Source organism: Diabrotica virgifera, chromosome 9 (genome assembly GCF_917563875.1).
Source record: "Diabrotica virgifera virgifera chromosome 9, PGI_DIABVI_V3a".
Classification (NCBI taxonomy): Eukaryota; Metazoa; Arthropoda; class Insecta; order Coleoptera; family Chrysomelidae; genus Diabrotica; species Diabrotica virgifera.
Genome location: NC_065451.1, coordinates 211,548,557 through 211,567,660, shown reverse-complemented (window position 1 = coordinate 211,567,660; position 19,104 = coordinate 211,548,557). Strand labels below are relative to the sequence as shown.

General features: G+C 32.2%; 1 protein-coding gene across 1 annotated transcript in view; it reads left to right on the top strand.

The window, feature by feature from the left end:
* The window catches only part of LOC114326109 (E3 SUMO-protein ligase RanBP2), a 43,170-nt gene extending 24,396 nt beyond the window's left edge, over positions 1-18,774 (top strand). Inside the window, exons 9-13 of the mRNA XM_050662413.1 lie at positions 5,055-6,341; positions 10,585-10,884; positions 10,942-11,350; positions 18,168-18,351; positions 18,522-18,774. Of these exons, the coding sequence (XP_050518370.1) occupies positions 5,055-6,341; positions 10,585-10,884; positions 10,942-11,350; positions 18,168-18,351; positions 18,522-18,704 (2,363 nt within the window). The 3' untranslated portion in view covers positions 18,705-18,774. The remainder of the gene's footprint in view (positions 1-5,054; positions 6,342-10,584; positions 10,885-10,941; positions 11,351-18,167; positions 18,352-18,521) is intronic.
* Positions 18,775-19,104: the final 330 nt, after the last annotated feature.

Genomic DNA, 19,104 nt, shown 5'->3' with positions numbered 1-19,104 from the left:
GGATTTTGGGCTGCTGATTACGAATTTCGAGGGGGGATTTTGATCCGAGTGGTCAAAAAATTGTTATAAACAATTTAATTGTTTATAAATTGTTTATAAGGCTCTGCATAAACTAAAAGAGATAAAAAATGTTTCAAATAAAATTTGTTCCTTAATAAAAAACGAAGAAAAAACCGTTTACTAAACTTAAATCTAACAATTAGAACTCAAGATATTGTAAAATTAGTGCACAATGCAAATTGCAAATTGCAAAATAAGTATTTTTCGAAGCTTTATCGATGGTAACTCGGCTTCTACGCATGCAAATAAGTCTTAGAAGGTGTCGTTTTAAAGCTTTATTAACAGGCTTCCAAACAAAGTTTGTTAAATTACTTGATCTTCATTTGTTTTAAAGTTATACCCGTTTGAAGTTACAATTTTCTTAAAAATATTGTACATCCATTTGTTTATAAGGGTTTCAAGCAAATTTGAGCTATAAACATTTATACTTTAATGAACAATAATGATAGAAAAACTCAAAAGGAACAATTTGAGGTTATGAAAATGTTCATAAGTTTATTTTTGGCCAAGATGTCGATATTTTAATGGCGCGCGCTATGAGGCGCAAGATCGGCTCACCTCGTAAAGGTTCACGCGCTAACTTCTCGATACAAATTATAATTTCTATGTATACATACGTTATCTTCATTTTTCATTTTTGAAGATCCTAATAAAATTTTATCATATAATTCTTATAATTAAATCATCATACTGTACCTCGTATCACCTTTCATTCTATTTACATTGTCTTCTATTTTTTGCACTAAATGAGAAAAAAAAACATTAAAAACTAATATTTAAGAAGTATAACTAAAAAGTAAGTTGACATTATTTATTAATACTATTTTTACAAACATTTTTTTCATGCATCTGCAAATCTGCATAGAGATATACAGGGAATATCAGCTTTTTTACATCTGCATAAGTTCTTAGCGAAATTTTAACAGTTAGATGGTGGTACAAGTCTGTTCTTGTAGGCAGTAAAACTAAAACTTTTTGAGGCTTCAGAGTCTAATTATCTATATGATATCCATATAAAGTGGATCTAGTTCTTTTGCAGCATCATCAAGTCCCGTCAATTGTGTGTATGCCGCCACATCATAAATGCTCGGTTGATATACAATGATGATGCTGCAGAAGAACTCGATCCATTTTTATATGGATATCACATATTGGCTCATTTTCATGCGTAGAAGCCGAGTTACGGTCGATAAAGTGTCGAAGAATACATACTTACTTGACTGTGAGCCAATCTTGCTCCTCATAGCGCGCCATTAAAATATCGACATCTTAGCCAAAAATAAACTTACGAACATTTTCGTAAGCTCAAATTATTTATTTTGAGTTGTTTTATCATTATTGTTAATTAAAGTATAAATGTTTATAGCTCAAGTTTGCTTGAAATCTTTATAAACAAATTAATGTACAATTTTTTAAAGAAAATTATAGCTTCAAACGGGTATAACTTTAAAACAAATGAAGATCAAGTAATTTAACAAACTTTGTTTGGAGGCCTCTTAATTAAGCTTTAAAAGGACAGCTTATAAGGCTCATTTGCATGCGTAGAAGCCGAGTTACGATCGGTAAAGCTTCGAAAAATACTTATTTTGCAATTTGCATTGTGCACTAAGTTTACAATATCTTGAGTTCTAATTATTGTCGGATTTAAGTTTAGTAAACGGTTGTTTTCTCGTTTTTTATTAGGGAACAAATTTTATTTAAAACATTTTTTTTATCTCTTTTAGTTTATGAGCCAGAGCCTTATAAACAATTTATAAACAATTAAATTGTTTATAACAATTTTTTGACCACTCGGATCGAAATCCCCCCTCGAAATTCTAATGAGCAGCCCAAAATCCATAAGAAACCGTTGAGTTTGTCCATCAGAATTGAAAATGACACGGTGACCTCTATTTGGCGCCTAGACTAATTTGCCAAACAATCGTAAAAAGTAGTTATTGGCAAAGGAATAAAATAAAATAAATAATGACGGGACTAGTCAAATTTGATTAACCATGCATATAATATGTAAGTTAAAAAGATATATTTAAAGCTAAATATATCAGAACATATGCTTTGACATTGGAGGTTAGGTATAAAAAATATTAGAAAGACTGTTAGATGTAGAAATGTAATTAATTTGATAATATTCTTACCCCAAGAGGATATCAAAGTCTGGAAATTAAATAAAGATGTGATGGGCTGATCTCTTTAAAAAAATTAATTTTCCCCTCTATTACTAATTGCCACTCTTATTGACATGACAGCGCAAAGTATGAGGAAATGGACAACCATGTTCCGTATTAAAATGTATATCTAGAGAGTAAGAATATATGAAATACGTTCCGTATGATGATTTAGATTTTAGATGAAAAGGGGAAATGGAGGATAATAAAAGAGGGCGCCAACGAGTTTTTAACGAAGAAAACAGGTAAAATAAATAGAAGAAAATTATTAATGAAATATTAAAGAAAATTATTTAAAAATAAAATAGCAAAGATGTGACGTTTGTTACGTTACACACTCTTCATATAAACATGTGAAGCAATGTTTCATTTCAATCTGTCAATTCATTTTTCGTTTACAAGCCATTTACTATCGATTTGTCGCAGTATTTTTTTACAATGGAAACAATCAAGTATTGTACTGGGTTGAATTTTTATTTTTGGAAGGTTTAAAAGTAAAGGAAATTTATGAACGAATGTTGAAAGTGTATAAGGACTCTTCGCCTTCAAGACGGCTGAATTTAAACGTGGTCGTACAAACATTGAAGACGATCCAAGTCAAGGACGTCCATAAACAGCAACAACGCCATAAATCACAGAAAAGATACATAATATGGTATTGAATAATCGTGAAGTGACTGAATAAGATAGAGTAGAGGTCCTAACTGTCTCATTGGACAGTTTAAGCAATATTTTGACCGAAATGTTGGGTTTCAAAAAGCTGTGTTCACAATGGGTGCCGCATTCGCTAACAACTGAACAAAACAAATTCGAATGTGACTTTTTCAGCAATATTTAGAGCGTTTTCGAAAGGATAAAGTAGATTTTATGCGTCGATTCATCATTATGGATGAGACTTCTTGGGTCTATCACCATGATTCTGAATCAAAGCAAGAGGCTAAAGAGTTTCTAAACCTGGTTTCCAAAAATCGACCAAGAAGGTGTTAGCATCAATTTTTTGGAATGAAAGAGGAATTTTTTTAGTGGATTACTTGCAAACCGGTAAAACAATAAATTCTGATTATCTAACAATAAAACGCTGAAAACGTTTGTTTTCTATACTTCCACAAAATTTATTATAACTATGTGACTGACCACAGCTGTTTCGGCAGAGTGCCTTTCTCAAGTGATTTAGTTTACTATGGGTTTGCCTTTTTAAAGTTTTTAACTGAAGAGGTTGAGGAGTAGGGAGCTGTTTGTCCCGAGTTGGTCATTCAGAATTATGTCTTTATTTTTTAATTTATTAATTTCTATAGATTCTAATAAAGATAGCTTAAGACCTTTATTTTGAATATGCAGAATTTGAAACTCTTCATTAAAAGAATGATTATGAGCTACAAGGTGAAGTGCGTATGTAGAAGTGTCTGTTTTTCTATTGTTGAAATCCCTTTTGTGCTCTGTTATCCGTTTGTCAAAGGTTCTGCCAGTTTGACCGATGTAAGTTTTCGGACAGTCACCACAAGTTAGTTTGTAGACACCACTCTGTAGTTGTTTTCTCTTTCGGCTCTTATTGTTCTTAATATATTAGCTTAAGAGAAAACAACTACAGAATGGTGTCTACAAATTAACTTGTGGTGACTGTCCGAAAACTTACATCGGTCAAACTGCCGGAACCTTTGACAAACGGATAGCAGAACACAAAAGGACTTCCAACAATAGAAAAACAGATACTTCTACATACGCACTTCACCTTCTAGATCATAATCATCCTTTTAATGAAGAGTTTCAAATTCTGCATATTCAAAATAAAGGCCTTAAGCTATCTTTATTAGAATCTATGGAAATTAATAAATTAAAAAATACAGATATAATTCTGAATGACTAACTCGAGACAAACAGCTCCCCACTCCTCAACCTCTTTAGTTAAAGACTTTAAAAAGGCAAACCCATCGTAAACTAAATCACTTGAGTAAATCTTGTGGAAGTATAGAAAACAAACGTTTTCAGTGTTTTATTGTTAGATAAAATGAAGTTCCATCAAGTAACAGTCGAATCCATTAATTAATTCTGGTTATTATTGTAACCTTTTAGACCAGCTCAAGGAAAAAATTCGTAAAAAGAGCTGGTTTACAAAAAGAAAATTCTTTTTCATCAGGACAACGCACCGTGTTATGTGAGCATTGTTACAATGGCTAAAATCCATGAATTAAATTTCGAATTGTTGGAGCATCCAGATAGCATTCATATTCACTAGATTTGGTCCCTAGCGACTTCCATCTGTTTCAATATCCAAAAGAATTTATGCATGAAAAGCGTTTTTCATCAAATGATGAAGTAATAGCTGCTGTGGAAGTGCATTTTGCAGTCCTTCCAAATTTTCACTTCGGCGATGGAATTTATAAATTGGTATCTCGTTGGCACAAGTATATTGATGTTCAGCGACACTATACCAAATAGGAAAGTGTATTTCAAACCATAAAATTGTGTTTTTGTTTCTTATGGAACAGTAAAACTTATTGAGTAGCCTAGTATGCTTTGAGAACATCAATTAACTAGTTTTGATGGGAAATAAGCCACAATTTTACTCAAAAAATGATTTTATTAACGTTTCGACGCCCAAATCGGGTGTCGTTGTCAAAATACAAAAAATATTAATCATTAAGATTTTTTTATATTTTGACGACACCCGATTTGGGCGTCGAAACGTTAATAAAATCATTTTTTAGTAAAATTGTGGCTAATTTCCCATCAAAACTAGTTAATTGCAAAAATGCCACAAGAAAATAGCTTCAGACCAACATTGAGAACATCATTTAATGAAAACCATAAAAAAATGATTTTATTTTACAGTTACTTCAAAGAAGACTGAAGAAGATGTGGTTGTAATATCCGAGACCCAAGTCACACCGGAAGAGGAACAAGAAGCGATAAAACTAGGACTTCCGCCCAAGTTCATGTCTTATAAACAATTACCAGACTGTAAGTGCGAACAATGCAAAAAGGACGACGAGTATTTGAAGGCTCTTTTCGCTACAGAAGCTCCAAAGAAAATCGATAGCTCAGCCACTCCGTCTAGCAAATTTTCCTCCTACACTACTCCCAAACTAAGACAGCCTAAGGCTATGACAAAAGAGGCTTCTCCTTCTCCGAATAAGTCTGGTTCACTTATCAAACCAGCTATTCTAACTCCTCCCAGTACTAATCAAACATTATCTAACGTGTCTTTGCCTGCAACATCAAGTACTAACATATTTTCTTCATCAAACAACTCATTCAATACTGGTGGTCTATTTTCGAGTACCAATTTATTCGGAGGTGAAACTCCAAATAAGGAAAATACCACTGTGTTTAATAAGAATATTGCAACTGATGTTAAAACTACTCCTGTGTCTAGCTCAGCATTTTCTTCTGGCTCTAGTATATTCAGCTTCGATTCTCAACAACCATTCAAACCTTTTGGTTCTAACGTTTCCAACATTTTTGGACAAACCACGCCATCGACTACCAGTTCGTCTGTATTTAGTCAAACCCCAACCACCACATCAAACATTTTCGCACAAAATACCCCAACTACGAATTTTTTTGGACAAAATACTCCAACCACAAATCTCTTTGGACAAAACACTCCCACTGCGACTCCTTTGGGTCAAGCTACTCCAACGACTGTTTTTGGTACAGTTTCAACCAATACAACTTCCAGTATCTTTGGCCAGAACACATTAACCAATACAACTTCGAATCTGTTCTCACAAAACACCCCTACTACCACCGTCAATATCTTCGGACCGAAAAATCCGCCACAAACCACCTCGATGCTGTTTGGACAAAGTACACCAACCACATCTACCAATATCTTCGGGGCAAATGCTGCGTCAAACGTTTTTGGACAAACGTCAACTTCTGGGTCTATTTTCGGCAACAAGACCTTTAATGTGGCTGAAGATAAAAGCCAAACTGCAGGTTTTCTGTTTGGCAATGGAGCTACGCCTGCTGTTTCTACCAGTAACGTCGCCCCTAAAGTTCCTTCTACCACGGGCTTGAAAGAGACTGATGAAGTTGTATTAAAATGCAATTCTGACTTATCGTTCGGATCGTTGGCCAAAACGTCGTTAAATGCAGAACCGCAGTTTAAAAAAGGTAACTGAAATCATTTCTTTACTTATTTATTAACTTTATTTTAATTTAAATACTTTATTTATTAGTCTTCATTAAATTTATTACATTCACTAAAAGATAATTTATATATTGTTATGCTCTATATTTTCTCTCAGTTATGATCAGCATTTTATCAATTTCAATTAATCAATTAATTATTTTAGTTGCTACTCATGGAAAAAACCAAAATTTAATAAATCTTTCCAATAAAAAAATGTTCTCAGGGCTAATTGATTTTAATATATCACCTTTAGTTTGCGGCTTCTAGTATTTCTCGTTGCTTACTTTATCCAGGACAAAACAAAGGAAAATTAATATGCTCACAATCATATAAATTGTATAAATATTATTTATTCATATACTATACCATAAATATAAGATTCAAAATGTATGCTAAAACTTTGTTCTGTCGTAAAAATATTTTATCTACTAAAAATACATAATCTGTAATTCTAGTATCTCCTTTTCTTTTAACAAAATGTTATTTAAATTTTCACCTTTTAAATAGATTACTTATGTCCTCTATGAATTTATGAATGAATAAATTATGCTGTAGAACTGTTCAATTGACCAAAACCAAATATTGTATGTAATATCAAACAACTCTCTCTTTTCACAAATAGTCTGACTAACCTTATCTATCTTCTTAACTTCTTCTCATGGATTGTGTTGTCCTCGTTTCTCCCACACGTGCTCCTCGGATACTGCAACTGTTGTTCTTGTCCTAACTGTATCCCAAACAAAACAACACTCGCTTGAAATCTCTCCTCAATTTAGTCTCTGACTCGATACAAACAATATCAAACTTTATAATTCCAAGATTTTTTCTCTCAGCTCGATATCTTGCGCAAAATTGATACAAACCGGCTACTCGTTCCAGACAGAAAACTGGAATCTATTCGGACACGAGGAGATTTTACTCCTTGACTCGATCACCATTTCGTCTCAACAGAAATCTGCTTACACGGCCACCAAATTAACCACTTTACACAAAATCACTACTTTCCAAACTCGACTGGTCTCTTCAGATCTTAATTACACAGTAAAACTTTTTCCCTCATCAAACTCAGACTCAACCATTCTATTCTCCCTCCATCGGTCTCTTTCGCCAATCACAAGCATTATCTCAACATTACCTCCCTATTTTCATTTTTTAAGAACAAATAGTGTTATATACAAATTTCCTTTCTTGTCTTTTCAGGAGATATTAAAATGAACTTCTTTCGTATATCCTAGAAAAAAAAACCTTCTATTCTAAAACTAAACAAATCTGTTTACCGTCGTTGCTTTCGAGGAAACCATTTAGAAACGTCCTATTGTTCACTCCAAACCGCGAATACATCCACTTTCTAAAACCGATCGCAATTTAGTTCCATTGTTTTGAATTGTTAAGTCCGTTCGTAGAATCTTTATCACTACACTTTTCCTCTTTACCACGAAACACTGCTTACGACTAATTATATTATTTACAAATTTTGGCTATATACTGGACGATGAAAATTGATGATCTTGTGGTCTTGGATATAAAATGAATTCTCTAAATTTTCCCCATAAAAATTATGTAACAATATACAATTATTTATTTATTATGTATGTTCGGTTCGACATTTATTTACATTTATAACACGCGACATCAAGATAATGACTGAGTCCGTTTCATACAAATTCTCTTATTTATATAGGGTGAGGCAGATAACTGGCCTATTAGAAATATCTCGAGAACTAAAGACAACAGTATCATGAAAAATTGGAATAAAGGGGTTTTGAGGGATGATCTATTAAATGAAAATATTTTCATCGCTTTGCAACTTCCGGTTTTATAACTTGGTTTTTTTTAATGGAACACCCTGTATATTCTTACATTTTTTGATTCTCCTCAATATCTTCTTTCTTAAAATATGAGTTTTTGTAATATTATACAGGGTAGTTTAAAAGATATTTACGTTTTTTTATTAATTTCGTAGCAACATTCACACCCTGTAGAATTCTAATAGTTTGACATTAAAAACTCTGCTTACGTTCAAGTGATTTTTAATATAGTTTATTATGGTTAAGAATTATTAGTATGGCTAATTTTGAAATTTTAGTATACAGGGTTGTTCGAAACTCGGAATGAATATTTTCTGAGTTTTCTTAAATAGAACACCCTGTATTTTAGTATTGTAATGAAATAATATTTCATAGTACTTTTTTATTTTATAAGTATTCCCTATACGTAACTGCTTTAATTTGTGAGTTATTGGTGATTCAAGCTAAACATTAATTGCAACAAAAAATACGTAACATTTTAGTAGGTTGGCCGTGAAAATATTCAATCACATATAATTTTTCTGAAATAAATACATATTAATCCAGACTGATGCTTAAAATTATCAATAATGGCTTAGCTATCAAAATACCTACGTAGTTAAGATTGTTGGTGCGACAACAATTAAGCACAAATTAAAGCAGTTAGGTATAGGGAATGCTTAATAAATAAAAAAGTAACATAAAATATCATTTCATTACAATACTAAAATACAGGGTGTTCCATTTAAGAAAACTCAGAAAATACTCATTCCGAGTTTCGACCAACCCTGTATACTAAAATTAAAAATTTAGCTATACTAATGATTCTTAACAATAGTAGATTATATTAAAAATCATTTGAACGTAAGTAGAGTTTTAGTTGTCAAACTACTACAATTCTACAGGTTGTGAATATTGCTACGAAATTAATAAAAAAACGTAATTGTCTTTTAAAATACCCTGTATAACATTACAAATCCTCATATTTTAAGAAAGAAGACATCGAAGAGAATCCAAAAATGAAAAAATATACAGGGTGTCCCATTAAAAAAAACGAAGTTATAAGCAACTTCCGGTATAACCGGAAGTTGCAAAGAGATGAAAATATTTTCATTTAATAGATCATCCTTCAAAACCCCTGTATTCCAATTTTCATGATTCTGTTGCCTTTAGTTCTCGAGATATTTCTAATAGGCCAGTTATCTGCCTCACCTTGTATTGTTTGATGCCGGTTCTGGAATTTTCGTTTGAGGTGACAGTCAGTCTGGTAATACTTCTAGTCTATTTGACTCAATTCGACGCGAACAGGTAGCTCGTTTCGCGGCTATTCCAAACCCGTATTTTAATGCAAGTACCAACTTCGAGAAGCAAGTGGAAGGTTGTTTGCCGTTACAGGTATGGCGCCAATGTTTATTGACTAGGGGACTTGGTTTTACTGATGACTCCTTCAAGGACTAGTTTGACCAGCATGGTTGCATCTTCTTGTCTCACTCCCACTTTGTTGTTAACTAGGGGAGTCAGTTTTCCATCTACTCTAAGTAACTACGGCTTTTGAACCCTGCAATATACCTAGATTACGAATATCTTTCAATATTTTGTTACTTTTCGCATTATCAAAAGCTTGTTTAATGCTCATAGACATAGACTACTCCAAGAAATTAACGAACCATCTTAAAAATGGCTAATTTTTGATGTCTCGAATTTCCTAAACCTGTTGTCCGATTTAAGTGATTTTTTTAATATGTTATAGCCTTATTCTTTAACAATATCGCTGTAATAATATTGTTGCTATAATAGACAATTGTCAGTGTATACCGGGTGTACCAATCAAACTGTATTTTTTTCTCAAGTTCACCACACCCTGTGGAATATTCTAGCATTTATAAAATAATAAAATTAAAACCCAACTATAGCCTCAGGTTTTCTTAACATTCTGTTTTTTGATTCATTTGCTTATATTGGATAATAAAAAAGTTAGGTACGTTAACAACTAGCCATATTCTTCATCAATGCAGGGTGTTTCTAAATAAGTGCGACAAACTTTAAGGGGCAATTCTGCATGAAAAAATAATGACAGTTTGCTTGATATGTCCGCAGATGTTTCGTTTCCGAGATACGGGATGTTAAAATTTTTCTTACAAACTGACGATTTATTTATTGCTCTAAAACCGGTTGAGATATGCAAATGCAATTTGCTAGGTTTTAAGAGGTAGTTATTGCGCATTTTTTGACATACAATGAAGAATTTTATATTCTCCATTGGCGCCCATACGGGTCATATTACCCTTATGCACGCCAATGGTGTCTTTTGGTTACTATAAACCCTACTCTTCTTTCACCTTTCCGGAATAGTATAGTGAGAATTTTTACGATTTTTAAACAAAATCATAAATTTTTAACTTAATTTGGAGTGAAATATGGATCTGCTATTTTTCAGATGAATCATTTTCGTTCCTTGGTACCGGAGCGCCAGTATTTAAAAACGTCAAGAAAGCTGCCGACACCTCTAAAGGCGAATCTGACGACGAAAATAACACCTCGAACGCCAACGAAGAGTATGATCCTCACTACGAACCAATCATACCTCTTCCAGAAGCCGTTACAGTAACCACGGGAGAAGAAAACGAAGCCGTCGTGTTCAACGAGAGAGCCAAACTCTTTAGATTCGACGCAGATACCAAAGAATGGAAAGAAAGAGGAGTCGGGCAGCTGAAGGTTCTTTGGCACCAAGAGAAAAGTAAGTCGTGCTTTCGATTGCCTTTTTGGGGTCATTTTTCATGTGTTTAAATTTCAGATACCTACCGGCTGGTGTTGAGACGCGAACAAGTACTCAAAGTAGTCCTCAACCAGCTCATAACCCCCAATTTCGAGCTCCAACCGATGGCTACCAGCGACAAAGCATGGATTTGGGCCGGGTATAACTACACCGAGGATGAACATTGCTTCGAAAAATTGGCTGTACGATTTAGAACTCAAGAAACGGCCGCTAAATTCAGCGATGCCATCAGAGACGTTTTGTACAGTATAGCCAATTCGCCGAACAAAAGTGGGGATCTTCCCGTCACTGTAGAAGATTTCGGCAATGATAGAAGTCGGGATAGCGAGACCCAAGAGGATCCTTTGGATCCAGATAACGAGGAAAATGATGATGAGTATAAGTACGATGATGATGATGAATACGTTGAGGATGAAGAATATGAGAGGTAATTAAGCTAAATTTTAGCCAAATAATTTGTTTTCTAATTGTATAAATTTAAAAAATATATATTGTTCTGAAGCTATTTTCTTGTGTCTTAATGCCATTTAGTATCTTTGTTGGGAATAGGCCACAAATTTAAGTTTGAAATTGACGTTTTTATTTGAGTATCCTTTTAGACCAAGGCGGATCTGTTTTGAGGTGGATGTGAGAGGCATTCGGATTTTTGCACATTAAGTTAGGTGACAACTTCAATAATTATAATTGACTTATGCTTCTTCTCAAATATGACCGGAACATAAAAAAATTTAAATATTTAAAAATTTTGAAAAATAGCGATTTTTTTCTACTTTCATTGCTTATAACTTTAAAACGATTCATTTTGGAACAAAGTCATAAGGAAAGAAAGTAAAGATAATTGAATTTTGTATAATATACGACTGGTTTAAAATGTCTTAAATTATTACCCATTCTGCAAAATAGCAATAAATACAAAATAAGGGGGCAAAATAAGCCTGTTTTTATTCGATGCTTTTCAACCACTTTGGTTGCACTTAGAACTTTCGTAATTCGCTTAGAAAATTCTTACAACATACTTAAATCGTTCACCAAATTTCATTAAAATCGACCTGATAAATTTTGCAGAATAATTTTGCAATCTAAATTTTTTTAAAAAAGTTCAAATTTTTTAAAAACTTTCTGAAGAAAAATTATACTATTTAGAAGTTTGCTAATTTTTTTACATATAAAGAGGTTCTCTACCTATCTAATACACTTTACAGAATTAAAATCGGTTTATTTAAGCGGCCTCAGCAATGTTTTAAAGTTATGAACAAGGTTTTGGCTTATAAAGAAATACAGTGGGGACGTTTGAGTTGGAATAAATTCATTTTCTTGAGGATGGGCGATTCGGGAGATAAATCCTGAAACAGATTGACTTTTATTTTTAAATTATAATTTTTTGGCATAAATATACTAGTGACGTCATCCATCTGGGTGTGATGACGTAATCTAAATATTGTAATTAATTTAATTCAAAAAAACTTGATTAATTCAAACCCTGTATAAATAATTATGTTAATGTTTATATTAGTGAATACAAAATTGAATAGCCTTTCGATTGAGCTATCACACGGCACCTATTCTCATTTTAAAAAAATCATCGATTACGTCATCACGCCCAGATGGATGATGTTACTAGTATGATATACAGTGAGCACGTAAAGGTTGGAATAAATTCATTTTCTCGAGAATAGATGACTTTGGAAAAAAATCCCGAAACAGGTCAATTTTTATTTTTAAATTACGACTTTTTGGCATATATATCATACTAGTGACGTCACCCATCTGGGCGTGATGACGTTATCGATGATTTTTTTAAATGAGAATAGGGGTCGTGTGATAGCTCATTTGAAAGGTAATTCAATTCTCTATTCAGTAATATAAACATTAGCATAATTATTTATACAGGGTGTCAAAAAAAAATTTTTTTTGATTAAATTTATTGACAAAAAGAAGATTGTATGTAATTTATTTAGTTTAAAATACATTTTACTGCTCTCAGAAAACTGAAAAAAATGTTTATTTGAAAAACAATCATTGCTTTTCGCCGAAATTAAATGTTCAAACTGTCACGAGGCTGGTGGGTGGCGGCTTTAATGTTGAATTTATGCAAAAAACAATATTTATTTGCCAAATAAATTTTTTTTTCTGTTTCCTGATAACAGTAAAATGTATTTTGAATTAAATAAATTACACACATTCTTCTTTTTATATAAATAAATTTAATTAAAAAAAAATTTTTTGGACACCCTGTATAAATAATTATGTTAATGTTTATATTACTAAATAGAGAATTGAATTACCTTTCAAATGAGCTATCACACGACCCCTATTCTCATTTGGTGATTGGTGACGTCACTAGTATGATATATATGTCAGTAAGTCGTAATTTTAAAATAAAAATTGACCTGTTTTGGGATTTTTTCCAAAATCGTCCATTCTCGAGAAAATGAATTTATTCCAACCTTTACGTGCTCACTGTATATACCAAAAATTTAGAATTTAAAAATAGAAATCGACATGTTTCGGGATTTATCTCCAGAGACGCGTATTCTCGAGAAAATGAATTTATGCCAACTCAAACGTCATCACTGTATTTGTTTATAAGCCAAAAAATTGTTTATAACTTTAAAACAGTGCTGAGGCCGCTTAAATAATCCGATTTTAATTCTGTAAAGTGTATTAGATAGGTAGAGAACCTCTTTATATGTAAAAAAAAATTAGCAAACTTCTAAATGGTCTACTTTTTGTTCAGAAAGTTTTTAAAAAATTTGAACTTTAAAAAAAAATTATTATGCAAAATCTATTACATAGGTCGATTTTAATGAAATTTGGTGGACGGTTTAAATATGTTGTAAGAATTTTCTAAGCGAATTATGAAGGTTCTAAGTGCAACCAAAGGGTAATAATTTAAGACGTTTTAAATCAGTCGTATATTATATAAAAATCGATTATCTTTATTTTCTTTTCCTACGACTTTGTTCCAAAATGAATCGTTTCAAAGTTATGAGCAATGAAAGTAGAAAAAAATCGATATTTTTCGAAATTTTTAAATATTTAAATTTTTTTATGTTCCGGTCATATTTGAGAAGGAGCATAAGTCAATTATAATTATTGAAGTTGTCACCTAACTTTATCTGCATAAATCCGAATGCCACCTCTCACATCCACCTCAAAACAGATTCGCCCTGGTCTAAGTTTAAAATTGACGTTTTTATTTGCGTATCCTTTGTAGTTTATAAAAAAGGAATTTTCAAAAATGGATCAAACAGAACAACTTAGAACGGGATCCTATAACATTCACAAGAAGTAATACGAGGAAAATAATAGCATACGTAAAAGGATTATCCGGAAAACTTGAAACGATAGGAAGTAAATTCAACATTTCAACAACATTCAAAACAACACATTGAGATCTATTTTATCTAAAACTAAACCTAACAATGAACAAGAACGAACAAAGAATGGTATTTATAAAATACCTTGTGAATGCGAACATTTTTATTTAGGTGAAACATCAAGACCATTAAACGTTAGAATAAGTGAACATCAATCTTATATTAAAAATAGAGACAAAATAAGTAATCAATCAAGTAGCACAGAAATCGACAATACAATATCGTTCCCATACCACCAGATTGACAACAAGTGTAATTTTCTCTGGTTACTACCCTCCGTGATTTTCAAAAATTATAAATCATACGGGTGCAGAGACGAAATTAAGATGAGGGAATTTTAAATAATTCACGTCCCATCTACTCAGCGTGGTAAAAGTTCCAACGAGAAAGATTGCTTAGTACTCCACAAAAGAATAAATGAATTAAAAATGTATAAACATTTTCAATTTCTTTGCAATGCGAAAATGCAGCAGCATTATACTCTAGTTAAATCGGAGAGTGTAGGAAGAGTCTATACCGGTTTCGGGTATTTTTTTACCCTCATCAGTAGTCCCATATCCTCTTCGATTTAACTAGAGTATAATGCTGCTGCATTTTCGAATTGCAAAGAAATTGAAAATGTTTATATATTTTTAATTCATTTACTTTTTTGTGGAGTACTAAGGAATCTTTCTCGTTGGAACTTTTACCACGCTGAGCAGATGGGACGTGAATTATTTAAAATTCCCTCATCTTAATTTCGTCTCGGCACCCGTATGATTTATAATTTTTGAAAATCACGGGGGATAGTAACCAGAGAAAGTTCCACCTGATGAGGGTAAAAAAATACCCGAAACCGGTATAGACGCTTCCTGCACTCTCCGATTTAACTAGAGTATAGGCTGGTGCATTTTCGGATTGCAAAGAAATTGAAAATGTTTATACATTTTTAAAAATAGAGAATTTGATATATCTCAAATAATATGTAAACACGCATGGGTACATAGAGTTCAGTGGAAAGATCCAAGTATAGTCCTGAAAGAAACAGATGGTAAAATGAGAAAAATCAAAGAGACGGCTCTAATTATGTTAAATGAAACCAATTGTCTCGCCAATTCCTCAGCAGAATGCAGTGGGGTGTTACCAATATTAAAAGAGGAAATCAATAGAACGAAAATACCACGATTAAGTTAATATCATATCGAGGATACATCATATTTTAAAATGACATACATATAAAATCAAAGTTTGGTGTTAATTTTAAGAGTAAACTAAATCTAAGACCAAATATTTAACACGTTGATGGACAGTGCGTCAAATTTATAAGCAAGTGTTGTGACACTATAATACAGGGTGATTGATTAGTGGGGTAAAGCCCAATAGATCCGCTATAGTAATAGATAGCAATAAAAGTGAATAACAAAAATTGTAGAAAGCTTTGAGATTTATATTACAAAATTAGTTAGAATATTACAGAGTGTTCGATAACCTAGTGTCAGACCAAACTTGCTTTTTTAAATAGAACACCCTGTATTTTATTTTATATTCGAAATCTCCTTAACTGTCCCATCACAAAAATATAAAGGTTTGTTATGTTATACAGGGTATGTACAAAGTTATATCCAATTTTATATGAAAATCGTAACAAGTTCAACATCCTGTATAAATAAAAATAAACACAACAGAAATGGTTTATTGGTGCCATATTTTTTTATTGATTGTCAAAATTTTCAGAAATGGTTAATATTGCTAATTTTCTTTATACCGAATAGAGGGTGAGTCAAACCGCAAGTACATTATTTTCTCAGTAATTTTAAATAGAACACCCTGTATTTTATATCACTATTGAAAAGTGCAATTACCGTACCTACTTTCATTTTTAAAAACATTCCCTATGCCTGAATTGATTAGTTTTCGAGATATTTTCATTTTTCAGAGCCAATTATTAATAGGTGTCTAAATTTTTCCAAATTTTAAGTAAGCCGTCGACCGAATTGTCGAAATCTGACAGTTCATTATGATAAGACTGTTATTGTGTTATTAAATAGTTGAGATGAATTTTACCGTTGAGGAATCTATATCTGGCTGGATATTGGGAGAGTATCGGTAACAATTTATCATGAGCATGAACGGTTCCCTGAAAGACGACAACCTACAACAGCAAGCTTTGAAAGATTAAAGGATCAGTTTAACCGCCCTGGTTTAGTTACATATAAAAAACATGAACGTACAAAAGTATGTACTGTAACAGAGGAAAACGAAATGAATGTGTTACTGGCAGTTACTGAAAATCCACATACAAGTATAGGAAATATTTCCAAAGAAAAAGAACAAACTTACTGCTCCATGCAAAAAACAGAATGCACCCTTACCGCATTCAAATGCACCAAGAATTAATTCAGGAAGATTTTTTTGAAAAGAGAATATTATTTTGTGAATGGGTCTTAGATAAAATCAATCAACAGATAGATTTCTTTAATAATGCACTATTAAGAGATGAACCTACGTTTCATAAAAACGGTTCAGTCACGGCTTACTTGAAATTTCGAAAAATTTAGACACCTAATTAATAGTTTGCTCTGAAAAATGAAAATATCTCGAAAACTAATAAATTTGGATATATGGAATATTATATAAAAATTAAAGTACGGTAATGGTACTTTTTAATAGTGATATAAAATATAGAGTGTTCCATTTAAGATTACTGAGAAAATAATGTACTTGCGTTTAGACTCACCCTGTATTTGATATAAAGAAAATTGGCAATATCAATCATGTTTGAAAATTTTGACAATAAATAAAAAAATATGGCATCAATAGGCCATTGCTGTTTTGCTTATTTTTATTTATACAGCGAGTTGAACTTATTACGATTTTCATATAAAATTGGTTATAACGTTGTTAATACCCTGTATAACATAACAAACCTTTATATTTTTGTGATGGAGAAGTTATCATGATTTCGAATATAAAATAAAATATAGGGTTTTCCATTTAAAAAAACATAAGTTTGGTCTGCCACTGTGTTATCGAACAACCTGTAACATTCTAACTAATTTTGTAATGTGAAGCTCAAAGTTGGCCACAATTCTTGTTTTTAACTTTTATTGCTATCTATTACTATAGCGGATCTATTGAGCTTTACCCCACTAATCAATCACCCTGTATGTATTTTGCAAAGTAGAATAAAAAAATTGTTGAATTTATTTTACCGCTTATAGTTTATGGAAACAATGAGTTTTTTAACGACCAATGACTCGTGTCACATTTCATAAGCATCTGTAGATGTAATGTGACATTTTTTGACACCGATTTTTTGTCGCAACTTGATATTTTAAAAATGTCGTCTATAGACGTTGTGTCACATTACATCAATGGAAATAAGACGTCTATAGACGTTCTGTCCGTCAACGTGTTCTACAGCAGTGTTACACTTTTTTTGCTACACTTTTCAAAGAAAAGAGTGAGTGTACCAGTACATCTACATAGAAACGACTTAGTGTAGCACTTCTACACTTTTTTTCATAAATAGTGTTACACCTAAAAACAAAGGAACACACCCATATTGTAGAAGTCAGTCCATGTATTCTGTGGCATCACAAATACAAGGCCATTTAGAAAAAGAAGAACTGTCAGCTGTCACTAATGTTGACAGTTCATTGGGAATCCCCGGTTTTGAGAGTTTATGGTTAGGTTTCATGTTTTATTTTTATGATGGATATGCATGATGGGTAATTCTTTTATATACATAGACCGAGAGGATAAAATTTAGTAGACCATTCCCCATTATTTTATTTATCAGATCCCTCATAATATAAAAAACTTGGCATGTATTATCCTATTTATTGATCACTATAGATTTTTATGATGTGTTTTTACTTGTAGGACTATGTTCAGTAAGGAGTGTACTTTAAGCGAACTAGGCCCCGACAATCAATGGAAACCTGTTGGGACCGGATACATACAGATATTCTACGACCCTAATATATTCGCTGCTAGAATTATCTTTAATGATGAGAATGAAGCCAATTTGAGTAGCACTATGATAGGAACAAATTCCAAATTGGAGGTAAGCCTTAAAATGTTTTTCAGAAACTTACAAATGATTTAATGCATGCTGCTAATGTGAGATACAAATAACACAACAATGAAAACAAACGCTTAAAAGTCTTTGAAATACCCAAACTCTCTAAACCATCGACTTTTTTTGCCCGACCTAACACTATGTGATTTTTTCAGGTAGAAAATAATGAATGTACTTGGACGGCTGTTGAGTGGGCAGGAGGTGTTGGAGACAGTTGGAGGACTTTGAAGGCAACTTTCGACAGCGAGGCATCCGCTGCAGAATTTCAATTGACCTATGAAGAAGGATACTCGTTTGCAGTCGACGTAAGTTTTGTAGACAAAATTCCAGAAGATTAAAGTTTCGTTTAATGTATTTACAGATGTTTATGTGTATTTTTTTTTAACTATTAAAAATTAGATTTTAGAAGATTGTTCTAACTTCTCTTTACACTAGTTGAACATGACACAAGGTCCTTAGCTAATAGCAAAACCAGGAATACTACGCCAGGTAAGTGGATAAAATAAATAATTACACTTTTATAAAAAAGAACTTTTTTATAATAAAACGTTTTTATTATTTATAGGAGTGAATATAAAATAATTTGACGATATAAAATGCTTAAAATTCCAAAAACTACACTATAATAAAAAAAGTACTTTTTATAATAACACAGTTTTGATATACAGTGAGCACGTAAAGGTTGGAATAAATTCATTTTCTCGAGAATAGACGATTTAGGAAAAAAATCCCGAAACA